The 14,449-nt window shown below is 37.7% G+C and overlaps 2 protein-coding genes across 2 annotated transcripts in view; both read right to left on the reverse strand.

The window, feature by feature from the left end:
* LOC149794747 (uncharacterized) overlaps positions 1-7,576 on the reverse strand; it is a 67,756-nt gene extending 60,180 nt beyond the window's left edge. Inside the window, exon 1 of the mRNA XM_089964375.1 lies at positions 7,438-7,576. The gene's annotated coding sequence lies outside the window, so the exon portion shown is untranslated. The remainder of the gene's footprint in view (positions 1-7,437) is intronic.
* Positions 7,577-8,440: 864 nt separating this feature from the next.
* Positions 8,441-14,449, reverse strand: part of LOC149794748 (tyrosine-protein kinase receptor torso-like) — a 204,494-nt gene continuing 198,485 nt past the window's right edge. The window contains exon 23 of the mRNA XM_089964374.1: positions 8,441-11,725. Coding sequence (XP_089820500.1) covers positions 11,691-11,725 — 35 coding nt within the window. The 3' untranslated portion in view covers positions 8,441-11,690. The remainder of the gene's footprint in view (positions 11,726-14,449) is intronic.

Below are 14,449 nucleotides of genomic sequence, written 5' to 3' on the forward strand. Positions count from 1 at the left end.
GTGTCTTTGGACAGGCCAGCTTGTTGCAACAGGAGTTCTGCTTCGTTTCGTTGTTTGGTTCGGTTCTATTTTCGAATGTTCTCCCAGGTTCTTTTCCATTCTACCGTGTCGTTCTTGTTGGCATAGGTTCGTCCCACCACGATGGCACGGGCTAAGCACATCTGGTCTTGAGGGTTGTTAATTCGGACGAGACTTGTTTTGGTGTTGCGAAGGTCGTCCACCAATAACATCTTTTTGCGTCCTGTCCCTTGAGGAAGAGAGACGTGAGCCATTTTCAGTGTGGCTTTACCATCGGTGATGTCAAACTGGTCATTAGATTGTTGTACGTGTTGAATCTTGTCCATGACTTTGGAAGGGGTTAGTTCTGCGGGTCTGCTAAACTCGATCCAAACAGGGGATTTCAAACCGTCGTGATCTATGGATAGTGTCAAGCGATCGTCTTCTTTGGGTTGACATTGTCGCTTGAGTGAGGTGAGCAAAGAATCCCACATCTCGGTGATAAACCCTTCTGCTTTCTCCAAGGGTACGTCGGCCTTGAAATCTTTAAACTTCACCGTGTAGGTGTAAGCCGTGGTTCTAAATTTTCTAGAGGAGCGCTTTTCCGTCTCTCGAATGGAATAGTACTTTTCAGGGTTGACTAAGGGTGGTGAACTTGGTTTAGAGGGTTCGGATTCTGGTTCACTCATGTCCTCTTCAAAATCACTGGCATGAATTTGTGCCAAGATTTCAGCCCTGGTACGAGGCGATAGATCACGTTTCTGCCTCTTACTTTCTTCTTCTTCTTCTTTCTTCTCGAATGAATAGGATCGTTTCATCTTGAGTGCAAAACGTCAAATGACTCAAGTTTAAACACCATAGACTAATTTATAGTCATGACAAACCAGCGTATATAAAAGGGTGTGTGTCTTGTCCTTTCACTATTCATTTCACTCTCAAACCGAGCACAACGATGGAAGAGACTACCCAGATGGAACGTTTCGTCAGAGCTTTGCGAGGGGTCATTAGAAAATTCTCTTCAGACCAGCCTACGGACTACTCTCCTTCCTTTCGAGATAAAAGTCAGGATACTTGCTATATCTGTCAGAAGAAAGGGCATTGGTCTTCAGAGTGTCCAGACCGTCAAAAAAGAAAAAAAAACAGGGGCTAAAAAAGACAAAAGTCAAAATACCTGTTATTATTGTAAAGAAAAAGGACATTGGTCTCCAGATTGCCCAAAAAAGAAACAAGAGGAGTCAGAAGAAAAGAAGGATTCTTCAGAAGAAGAGAGGGATTCTTCGGAAGAAGAGAGGGATTCTTCGAAAGAAGAGAGGGATTCTTCAGAGGAAGAAGAGGAAGAAAGAAGACAATTCTATTTAAAAGAGGCAAAGAAACAGGAGAAGAAAAGAAGAAGGGAAGAAAATGAGGAAAAAACGGTGAAGATTTTCAAAAAACAGAGAGACTAAATAATGAGAAAGAAGAAGTGTACGAACTTTTTAAAGTGTTCTGTGGTGAATTGTGAATTGGATTGTAAAAAATGGATAAAAGAATACATGAATGATATAAGGTAAGTGTCCTTGAGTTTTGATTTTAAAATAAGATGCTACACTCACGCACTCATACACAGACACGTACTATAAGGGTAAAATGGGTGGTTTTTTTTTTGTTTTTTTTTCTTTTTTTTTTTTTTGAGTTATTGGCAAATTGAAATTGTATTTCTTTTCGAGAAATGTGGGTGGCCCTGAAAAGGGCCTTTTTTCTTTATGGTGTAGGAGTGAGTTTAACCAATCAACTTTAACTGCCTTAAGCCTTTGCCACGGCCAAGGCCTACTTCTGATGATTGGGTTGAAATCACTAAGGGTGGTACGACAGGCTTAGTCACAGGGTTGGCGTGTTTAGCTCGGGAAGGTCGTATTCTCTTCGGTCGTGATAAAGAAGTCTGATACATTTGTTTCAGACTTCTTAACTCCGCTAAAATGTCCAACAGTACCGTAGCCGTTTGATTTTCACCCTCTTGTTTCTTTGCTGCTACTTCTTCTTGCTGTTGTTTTTTTCTTACCTCTTCTTGTTGCTGTTGCTGTTGCTGTAGGAGAAAAGCTTGTTCCGCTTCCTTTTGTCGTTGCATAAATTTCTCCAATTCTTCTTTCTGTCTCTGTCTAAAATTCTCCACTTGCGGTAATGACGAAGGTTCCGGAACAAATTCTTGCGAGGTAAGAAAATCCACAAAATACCAATGTACCTCTTCTGAAAGTAAGTCCGGGTTCCCTTGGGCGGTCTCCCCTGCTGGTGCACCCCAATGGATCGTTTTCTGAATTTCCGTCATGTTGAATCACTGTCGCATAGATTGACTGCACACAAGCGCTAGCGAATCTATATAGACCAACTGACGTCACAGACTAATCTCTTCGGATTGGATGCGGGCTGACTGAATTTTGTAACGCGTGTTTGGATTGGAGAATGAACTCAATCCGTTTCAATCCTACCTCTACCTATAAATAAGCGCAGTTCAGTGCATTGATTCACCTGTTCTCGTCGCTTCAAGATGTGGACCGATGTGCAATCTTCTACGCTTGTGTCTTCCATGATGTTCCGGACGGACATACCCATGTATGTCCGATCCAAGTGGACCGTTGTCCACAGGACAAACACCAGTCTGTGGATACGTAGGATCTACGTAGAAAGACAAGGATGCCTGAAAAGAGTCCTGATTTACGGTCCTACAGTGAAACGTAGCCTAAGGACAAGAAGAAGACCAATGCGGTACCCTTTATGTTAATGGATAAATTAACATAAACCCAAAGGCCCTTTTCAGGGCCAGCTATATTTCTCGAAAAGAGATAGCCTTTCCATTGCCTACCCTTTTTAAATTTAAATTTAAATTTAAATTTAAATTTAAAAAAACTTTTTAAAAAAAAAAAAATCCCATATTCAATTCCCCTTGTCCCTAGACAAACCCAAACTCTATTCCCATGTTCAATTCCCCTTGTCCCTAGACAAGCCCAAACTCTATGTTAAATTCCCATTGTCCTTAGAGTGGCCCAGCGTTTTTCTCCATGTTAAATTTCCATTGTCCCTAGAGTGGCCCAGGGGTGTTTTTAATGCTAAGTCCCATTGTCCCTAGGGTGGCCCCATTTACTACTTTCATATAATGGACGTTTATCTGTGTGATTAGCATTTTTGACGTAGCTTTAAGAAATTTTCAGTCATATCCCAACGATGTCAGTTTATAGTGATGTTTATCACTGGGGCATCATGCCGCAGACATGTAGCATGATGTCCCACCCAGTCACATTATCCTGACACCAGGCCGAAACTACATTGATGACCCTTTCAGAATTTTCAAATAAGGGACAGACATATTTACAGGATATTATTTTCATCTAATAAGAGACAACATGAACCCTCCACACACATTCCATTCCCTCCTGTGCCGTCACTCCTGCGAAACCTCGCGAGATTTGATAAGTGCGTGCTATCTCGTTGCAAACTTGCCGTATCAATAGAGAGTTTCAAGCCTCTACTCATTAATAATAAAAAAAACTCTGGTTGGAGGTTAAAGTTACTTTGCTGTCTGTACCGGACAACCCAGACACCTGGAGCGTAGCTACAGCTGTACCGGACAACCCCAGGCACCGAGGGCGTAGCTACAGGACACACGGTTCTAAAGGTATGGAAAAATGGGAACCAGTCTGGAAATGGGTGAAAATAGAGTATTTATGGGTTTAGCTGACTAGGATTGGTTGATACTGTAAGTTATGTTGTAGGAAAAAGAATCTTTTGAGAGCTTATCCTAGTTGTAAGCGGAAAAAAAAATTGGCATTGTTTTATTGATGGAATTTCAGTCTTTTAACAGTCTTGAGTTTGGAACACTCATTACTAAAATTAGCAACTGACTCTTTGGTGCGGAATTGAAAGCACATGTTTCAAACACATTCAGGTCCAGAAAATGCCGCGGCTCATAATTTCCTCTACACAGAAGCTGACATCCAGGTTTCATCTATACTGATAAATATAGGCTTGATCACGAGCACTCAAAAATATTAAGTTATTGAATTTTTAATATGGTGTTGGCATAGGTTTATTATGGGAACTGAATTAGTACCGCGAGTCCTACAGCTGTACCGGATAATCCATACACTTAGAGCGTAGCTGCAGCTGTACCGGATAACCCAGGCACCTAGAGCGTAGCTGCAGCTTCACAACAAGAACATCTTGATCCAGACTATGAGTACTTTACGTACGCATAGGAATTCCATATCGTCCACACATTTTGGGATTACGGCAGTATATTTAATTATCTGCACCAACTCCTTGTTTTCTTATTATTTTTTTCTGCGGGGTGTTTTCGGGGTGTGGCTCATTAAATTTGCACATAGGATTAGTCCGGTATATCAGTCCCAAACCCGTTTTGGTATGTTGGTGGTTTGTTTTCTGATCTGACCTATTTACAAATACATTGAGAATTTCTATCAGTCAGACGTTCTAGGACTCACGGTACTTGTTAAGTTCCCATTGTAAACCTATGCAAACACCATAACGAAAATTCAAGAACGTAAAAGTTCTGAATGCTCATGATCAAATCTATATTTATCGGTATAGACTATAGATGAAGCCTGGATGTCAGCTTCTTTGTAGAGGAAAGGATATGAGCCGCGGCATTTTCTGGACCTGCATGTGTTTGAAACATGTGCTTTCATTTGTACACCAAATAGTCAGGTGCTAATTTTAGTACTGAGTGTTCCAAACTCAGAACTGTTAAGGTACTGAAATTCTATTAAAAAAACTATCTCTATTTTCTTTTCCACTTAAAACTAGAATAAGCTCTCAAAAGATTTTCCTAAAACATAACTTACATTATTAACCAATCCTGGTCAGCCAAGCCATATATATACTCTATTTTAGGTCCACCCATTTCCAGGCTGGTTTCCATTTTTCCATATAGTTAGTACCGTGTGTCCTCTATGAAACTGCCTAATACTTAAAGCAAAACTCAGGAAACAACTCCGGAACAGGGTAGACGAAGAAACAATTATTTCCGCTTCGACAAAAGTATTACACGGCTACTGTGTTGTTGGGTTTTTTAAAGTGAAAATACCCCTATCATAATTTTTCGTAGTTGAGAACGCCTTAACGCCGATCTTTGACTTTTGTTATTTGGACGTTCAGTGTAATCGTTAAAGGCCACGGGTAATGAATTTCCATATCGCTCAGATCTGGAGACTTGTTAAAATCACACTCACCATAAGAAACTTCGCAGCAATGTTCTTCGACCATTTATTTGGACATGTGAAGGTGCGGTGACCGACGATTCCGAATAAATTTCTTGTGGCAAGTCGCTCTTGCATAAAGTCCAATTTTCACATTGTAAATACTATTTAATGTGTCAAAAATAACCCAGCTTTTTACAAATGTGAAAAAGAATTGTACATGTGTGAAGTAAACAACAACATTTTGTTGCCAAATTGTTCTGAATTACTTTGTTTATGTTATTTATGCTTTATTTCACATATTTGATCCTTTTCTTTTTTTGCGTAAGTTAAGAATATTTTCACATTTGTAAAACGAAACAAGTGCAAAAATAGTGTTTCTATACATATGTGAACTTCTTTTTAACATATGTGAAAATCGTTTTATGGATGTGAAATAAATGATATATTTGATGTATACGAAATGGTTGCTTTTTTTGCATATTTGAAATTGCTTTTCAAATACGCAACAGTTTCTTGCACAGTAAATTTTGCATAGGTAGAGGGGTGGGGGGTCTTCTCACGCGGGAAAAGGGTTTTATGAAAAAGAATTTTCACTTAGGCGAAAAAGTTTCATAGATTCGAAAAAAAAATTCTTGTATGTCAAAGAATAAGGCAAGAAAATAACTTGGTAATCCTAAGAACACTTTGTTTCTTAGACGGATACAGTGTTACCTAGGCTAGTTAATATTTTTTGTTCTTTTTTATGACGGGGGAAATACATGCATCTCGCCGTAGGTCGCTCGCGGCGAGATAACCATATAACACGATTTGCAAGGGTATTTTGCCCCTGGTCGTGTATATGTTTCTTTTGTATTTATAGGAGACATATTGTCTTGTCTTATGCGACACAGTGATCGCTTGGATCTTGTCAAGTAGTGTCAATACACTTATGTCTTTCTACAGCCATTGGGCTGGGTGGCTGGACGGATGGGCTGGAAGAGCCAAAATGGCGAGTCCGATACATATAGTGTGGCAGCGAAGCCATTTCAACTGACAGTGTATTTCTTACAAGACGGGAATTGTTGAATAGGAATTTTGGGTTGTAGAGAAGGCCAAGGAATAACGAAATGAATTCCGAACGCTGAATAATGGCAGTGTTGACAAGGACATATGGTTGTGTGAATCGATCTTATTTTCCTTTGTATCATGTGATTGCGTGTGTGTGAATCATACGTATTTTTCTTTGTATCGTGTGGTTGTGTGAACCATACGAATTTTTCTCTGCATCATGTTTGTGAACCATACTTATTTTTTTGTATCCTATGATTCATTACATATATTGGGAATATATGAACCATATTCATACTTTTTATATATGAATCTATTTTCATAACATGTTCGGTATGGTAGTCTTCTATTATATGTATTTGGGGGGGGGGGGGTTGTGAGTCTACTTGCGTATGGGTTTTCGTGAACATTTATTTTTCGTTATTAAACTTTCGTTCACTCACATTGTTGTTATCACTCATTCCGGAGATCCAATTGTTTTCAATCCAGTATTACGTTGTACACGTGTATAATTCTTTTCCACACATGTAAAGCTCTTTTTCTGCATAGATATTTTTAATAAGTGATTTATTTCACAGGTGAAAACCATTTTGCCATATCTATATTGTTTTCACGTATCGGAAATAAAGTCGAAGTGTTTATATACGCTAAATTTCTTGCACAAAAGTGATTTTTTTTGTTGCTAAAATAGCTTGTCAAATTGTTTGTCATTTCGCAACGTTATTATACAGTTTTGTAAAATAGAACCTATTTTTCGCCACGTGACAATATCTTTCATTTGTGCACAATTCAAATAAAATTTATGAAGATCTTTGAACGAATTTAACTCATTTCAGAAATTTCGTTTTTAAAAATGAACACTCTTGTAAGATCCTGTTTATATAGTTTTTTCATTATTTTTGTTGCACTTGTGTTGTAATATCCAGACCTATAATATTAGCATCACAAGCAAGTTGTAAAATCTCCTGTCCAAAAACTGATGAAACTAAATTTAAAAATATTTTTTGCTTCTTCCGACTTGTTGACCTCTTGTTCTAATAAGCAGAATCCATATTTGTATTTTTAAATCAACATTCTTCAAACATAACTGAAGACCATTTTATAATGAAAGTGCAGATGTACCAAACCCAATAAGTTTCATTTCGGAAAAAGAATAACATTAGCAACTGATATTAATATAACAAAATGGATACCATTTACTTACCTAAAATATAATGAATCTGACAGCGCGTGTTGTATTTCGAATGCACTAACTGTTCCTTCGTAAAGCCTTCTCGTCGTACATCTGGACTCCTCACGTGGGAAAAGTAATGAACACCGATACAGATGTAATTAATCATGCAAAGTATCCTCCAGTGTTGAATAATATTTCGGCAACATTTTCCAGTCATTCCATAGGTCTGAACGCGGGACATATCAATCTCTAAGCTGGACATGGCGATCAGTCGCTATGCAAATTGATGAGGATCTATGCTATTTCCTTGAGGAAACCTTTAAAGAAGGACCTGAACACATTATATAATGATAAAGTATATGCAATGAAGCTTTGTCTATGATATTCTCAAAAAGCTTGTTATGTGTGGATAAATCTGGTAAGCGTCCACATCTGTTAAATGCACAAGCTCAATCGTATCTGAAAAGGGAAGATTGGAGGGATAGATACAATTTTATGAACATGCTGGACAGGACAAACGTAACCTTGCATCCTGGCACATGGCCCAATGCAATCCACTTCCAAGGTAATTAATTGCGACAGATTGATGGAAGGATAGATTATCATGCAATATGGTACACAGGCTCCAATTCTTTGACGTAGCATTCTCGCAATTTTAGGAGTAGAAATGAGTGACGATTAGGGGATGAAGAAAATGTAATATTACAATTGTCTGTAGGACTTGCATTACGAGACCATGACGGGGCGAAACAGGATAAAACCATGTTGGATTGTATCTAGCGAGGACACTGAACCCAATTTCTTGAACGAGATGTTTATTTATAATCTCAATGAACGATTGTGAATCTGACACCATACTCATGCGTATCAAGTTCAACAAAGGATATATGTTAATATTGTTCCGAAATGGAACTAATCAGATTATGTATAGAATTTATACACAACTATGAACAAAGTATGGTTAATCAACAAGTAAGCTATATGTATAGCTGATGTTAACTCTGCCATACTGAATTATATTTTCACCCATAAGGTAAAGGTTATCGGTGTATGTATTTTTCAGCACATGCTCAATACCTGGTTAGGTTGCACAGAACCTTCTGTAAGATGTTACCTTAGAGAAGTTTTGTTTGTTCAGGAAGGCGTCCATAAAACTTGTATTGTGATAATGCAGTCAGAATTTACTCTAGAAGTACACTGGCTGTGGTCGAAATCGCGTCAAGGAACTTGGGGTAGTTGGGTTTCTCACTGCAGGCATTTTGTGCGTGCAGCAGTACGTAAACAAACTCAGAATTTGGAAATAACCGCGGCTAAAAATAAACCAGACTCTGGCAACGTTGTACGTGACAACGAAACCCGAGTACTGTTCGTTCATATATAATGCACTGACATTGAATATACACTTCCGTGGCAGGGGTGAACATGAAATATAATGTTATAATTGTGCATAGGATCGACATAATAGCACTGTATGAGGAAAAATAAAATGTAATATTCAAAACGTACATATTTATATTAAGGGACCATATGGTGGAGGAAAGTAGGAAATGATATGTAAAAAGCAATAGGGTAACAGTATGGGCTTGTACCAGTAGAAATGTAACGGTAAAACCGGAAATAGGATTAACATGAAGGGACTGAGAGGTGTGCAGATAACTTTACGCCATAATCTTTTAGAGTATGGATGAGTGGGGGATACACAATAACAGAATTGTAACCGAGTGGGTTTAGGATTAAATGAATAACGCAAACACAATGGGATGGACGATGGAAATTTATAAAATGAATTAATAAAAATGTATATATATACATACAATGATTTTCTCACGCTCTCGACATACGATTGATCCAATCACTCTACACAAACATTCACAAATTGAAAAACGAAACTGACTCATGTAATCTTGCGTATGGAAAGTGAGAATCAAATACTCTCAAGGAATTCAAATACGTTTCAAATAATATAATGCACTTAAGTGAGATTCACATCTCACGTATGGAATACAATTAAGATTCAAATAATCTTAAGGAATTCAAATACTATTCTGCGCTGTAAGTGAGATTCACATAATCTTCTATATTATGCAATGTAAGCGAGATTTCACATTGTCTCATATAATACAAATAAGGTTCAAAATAATCTCATGCAATTGAAAATGTACTCAATTGGAACAAACATGCCTCTTGACACTTGTACAGTCGTATGATTCATAAACTGATGAACCACACATTTTCACAGAGTACTTGGGTTGGCCTACACTTTTATCGGCCGCTCACGGATCCACCACATGTACAAACATACGTATACACATACGTACAATAGCATACAGCACTCTTGTATTGGCTACGTCTACATTCGTGGTTCCACCACGTGTACAGACGCACGTATACGTATAGACAGCACGCAGCACTAAACAGCTACAGTCAGCCCTACACAGCTACCGCCAGCCCTAAACAACTTCAAACAGCTCTACACAGCCCTGAACAGCTACAATAAAACCAAACTGGTCATAATGGGTTCTGAAAAATCTTTAGATATATGCTAATAAATTAAACTATTAGCAACTTGTAATTCAAAGTTCACAACGTTTAAAATCTTGCGTAGTAGTAAATGCATCATTACACGGTATGACATTAAAACCTGAATAAGCTTCAAATATCAAATAAAATATGAATTTAACACTTACCCTTATTGCTGGAGAACAAAATGGAGAACGTTTACTCCGTGACAAGATCCAAAACGACCAGTGTCGGTTAGAAATGGTATCTACCTTAAATCCATAGGAAAGTGAGTAATAGTCAGGGTAAAATACCCGTGCATATCGTGGTTTTAATGTCTCTCGTCGAAAGTAATTTTCGGCGAGATACATGCTGGTACAGTCGCTTACCTCGAAAAACAATTATTCACCCTAGGTAACGTTGTATGCATGTACAATGAAAGATGGTCAAATCGTTCTAAGGCAAAACCAAGTTATTTCTTGCCTTATTCTATGAATACACCACTTGTATAAAAACAAGCTGAATCATCCTATTCCCTAAAACGTTCCTGTCAATCCCTTGTAAACAAAACTAGCAACAATCCCCATACCACTCTTATTACCCTTATAACCGTAGAAGTGTAGTTTAAGGAGAGAATAGTGTTGGAATATACACCCTATAAAAACCAAACTTGCTGATATTATTATATATGGAGTTAAAGAGGAGAAAAGAGCATGAGTGCTCATACTACACACAAGCATTCAGGATAATAGCAGTAATGTTCACACACTATATGCATACAACTATACCATCAGAAACAAGAAACTAGTAATGTTACACAAAGGCACACACATCCATGAAAATAGCATTAATGTTCACACACTATATACACACAACAATACCATCAGGCACAATAAACTAGTAATGTTTACACATAGACACAAACATCCATGACAATAACAGTAATATTCACACACTATATACACACGACAATACCACCATACACAAGAAACTAGCAATGTTATACAGAGCACATAGACACAAACATCCATGAAAATAGCTGTAATGTTCACTCATTATATAAACACGACTATACCATCAGACACAAGAAACTAGTAATGTTTACACATAGACACACACATCCATGAAAATAGCAGTAATATTCACACACTATATACACAAGACAATACCATCAGACATAAAAAAACTAGTAATGTTACACATAGACACATACAGTCATGAAAGCAGCAGCAATGTTAACACACGATATACATACGACTATACCATCAGACACAAGAAAATAGTAATGTTTACACATAGACACAAGCATCCATGACAATAGCAGTAATGTTCACACACTATATACACACGACACTACCACCATACACAAGAAACTAGTAATGTTACACACAGAACATAGACACAAACATCCATGAAAATAGCATTAATGTTAACACACTATATAAACACGACTATACCATCAGACACAAGAAACTAGTAATGTTTACACATAGACACTCACATCCATGAAAATAGCAGTAATATTCACACACTATTGTCACGGAATTGTATCAATGTTTCTATTTATTAAATACATCTACTCGGGTTTCGTTTTTCGTGTACAATGATATCCGAGGGTGATTTATGTATATTGTGTTGTATTTCGAAATAGTGAGTTCGGTTCATCCAATGCTGCACGTGCGAAGTGCTTTCGATGGGAAGAACCGAATGCCTTCAGTGCACAGACAATATCTGTGTATAAATACCTCACCGTGGGTAAATATCTTTACGGATAGTCTTGTCAATCAGCGGTCTGCTATAAGGACTTGCACATCTTCAGCTGTAGAAATGAGGAGAAATGATACACTAGTTAGAAAGGTGTAGAAACCCTAGATCAAAATCTTTCAAAATGAAATTCCTAAAATAAATAAAACAAACATACACACTATGGAGGGAAAACAAATAAACTTTAACTATTAACTTTCGGAACTAGGCGGTCCGTCAAATGATGTTAATTCTGAGACGGACCACATCAATAAACCTTCAGCTGTAGAGGTATGTAAGTTTATTAATTTATTGTATGATTGTACTACCACGTTTATTTTTGTATGTTTGCTATGTAGCTTTGGTTTACGCAGTATAATGCCCATATTTCTATTCTTGTTTGCGACTTAGCAAGGGATTTATATTAGTAATATAAAGCTACGTTTTTATGAAATGTTTAGCACAGTAGGATTCTTATCGAGCAGGGTTAGGTTTACTTCTGAACCCGTTGTGTAATTAATATACCGGTAATGTAATACGTATAAATTACCGTGTATCACGTCATTACGTTATTATGCCCGTGTTATGTATAGTTCATGGTATTGGATATATTTTCAGGTGTTCGGAGTGTGTAGAGCTGTCCATAGTGTCTAGAGTGACCAGAGTGACCCGAGCGTTTAAAGTTATCAGAGTGATCGGGGTCGACGTGGTGCAAGCTGTAAAGCCAACCACAGGAATTAACCGTAGCAGCCATGAAGCTGAACTGTAGCAGCCGTGGAGCTGAAATAAAGTGTGCTGATGACGGAGTGCATCTCCTTACAATTAGCCGTTGGCTAATTATGGGGTTAGTAAAACCCATTGTATCTTTCGGGACTGTTAAGATAAGTTGTATCTGTCCCTTTTTATCACCATAATTTCACTTCCTGAGTGAGTTCATTTTACTACATGAATAAAATTCTACATTGTTTACTAGCTGAGTAAACTATATCCATCTTTTCATTGTCAAATCGTTGTGAACCATTCACCCCTTGTCTTTGCATTTTGTAAAGTAATTTATTCGTATTTTTCATTATTAAGTCTGTGCGTTCTTATGTTAATTAAATCCAATATTTGGATTATAGACACACGCACATATTCATAATTAATTGCTCATTCAAATCATTCATTATTAAACATTGTATTTATATCATCGCCAAAAGTGTTCTGTTGTGAATCCAGAAATTCCACCCGGTTATCTTGTTACAACTATGTACACACGACAATACCATCAGACACAAGACACTAGTAATGTTACACATAGACACAAACATCCATGAAAAGAGCAGGAATGTTCACACACTATATACACACGAAAATACCACCAGACACAAGAAACTGGAATAGTTACACATAGACACATACATCATGAAAAGATCAGTAATATTAACACACTATATAATAATAATAAGAATGAGGACTTTGTATAGCGCCTAATCTTTAGAAGCTCTAAGCGCTTTACAACATTAGACAACACCTATAAGATAAGAAACATAATAATATTATTACAAAAACAAACAACACGAAATTAGAAAAACATTAAAAAATAATAAAACATGCTGAGAATAGTTCAGGTAGGAAACATTATTAGATCTTTAAGTTTGTTCTTGCAGTCGAAATAAGTGAGTTTTGAGAGCCCTCTTGAATGTGAGCACTGTGTCTTTGTGTCTAAGTTCAGTGGGCAATTCATTCCACGTTGCTTGCTGGGCCCTGGTATGCAAAAGAACGCTGTCCATATGACTTTGTTTCCATAGTGGGAATAATGAGTATACGATTGTCAGAAGAGGAACGTAAGTATCTTGCTGGTGTGTAAACATGGGTGAAGTCAGATAGGTATGTTGGACTAGAGTCCGACAGTGAAATGTAGCACAGAGAACAAATTTTGTGTGACAATACCATCAAACACAAGAAACTAGTAATGTTTACCCATAGACACAAACATCCATGCGGGTTTCGGTTTGAAATATAGACAAAGACATACACACATAAACAGATTTGTTTACATAAACGTTGAGGTATCTATTTCTGAGAGTTAGGTGACACACCGAAGGACTTCTGCTTGTTGATGTTATCGATATCAAGAACACCTGCACTGCCCGTGAGGCGCTATGCAACACTGATCGTTGTTTCCCTATTTTTAATAGGAGACATATTCCAAAACTGAGAACCTCTGCTTGCTTCACCAAATCTTCGATTTATTGTATATGGGATTGTTCTAGTTTTTAATATTGCTGCTCCTTTTGATGTTTCTAGAGTTCTTCGGTTTCGTATTCTCTCTGAAAAAAAAGCGTTTGTTGGACAGTTCTGGTTGTTGACGTTGCTACTGTTACTGTTACGACCACAAGAGCTCTTCGGTTTCGTATTACCTCTGACAAAGCATTGGTTGACAATTTCACATCTTTCACTGAGGCGTTGCTGCTCCATCTCCCACGTCTCTCGGCCCCTCTTCCGCTTTACCTCCACCGCTTGTTCTTGGCCGTCGATTCTTGTATTACGTCTCGAACAAATTCTTTTCCAGTTAGAAGGCAAATTTCCCTCCGTAGATGTCTAGTGTTTGGGTAGTACCCCTGTATGCGAGGATCTCCATCTTTTCTAACAATACTTCAGCTGTGCTCAGTTTTCACGCACTGCAATGTTCTGTCATTCTTGTCGAGTAACGATCGATGAGAAGACTGACTAACAGATAGCTTTATAAATTTTAAGCATGTACGTGAAGCAAACCATTCCTCGAAGTGAAGACGCGGATGTGAACGAAAACATCTCT

This window comes from Sinohyriopsis cumingii, chromosome 7, assembly GCF_028554795.1.
Source record: "Sinohyriopsis cumingii isolate HCF-2022 chromosome 7, ASM2855479v2, whole genome shotgun sequence".
Classification (NCBI taxonomy): Eukaryota; Metazoa; Mollusca; class Bivalvia; order Unionida; family Unionidae; genus Sinohyriopsis; species Sinohyriopsis cumingii.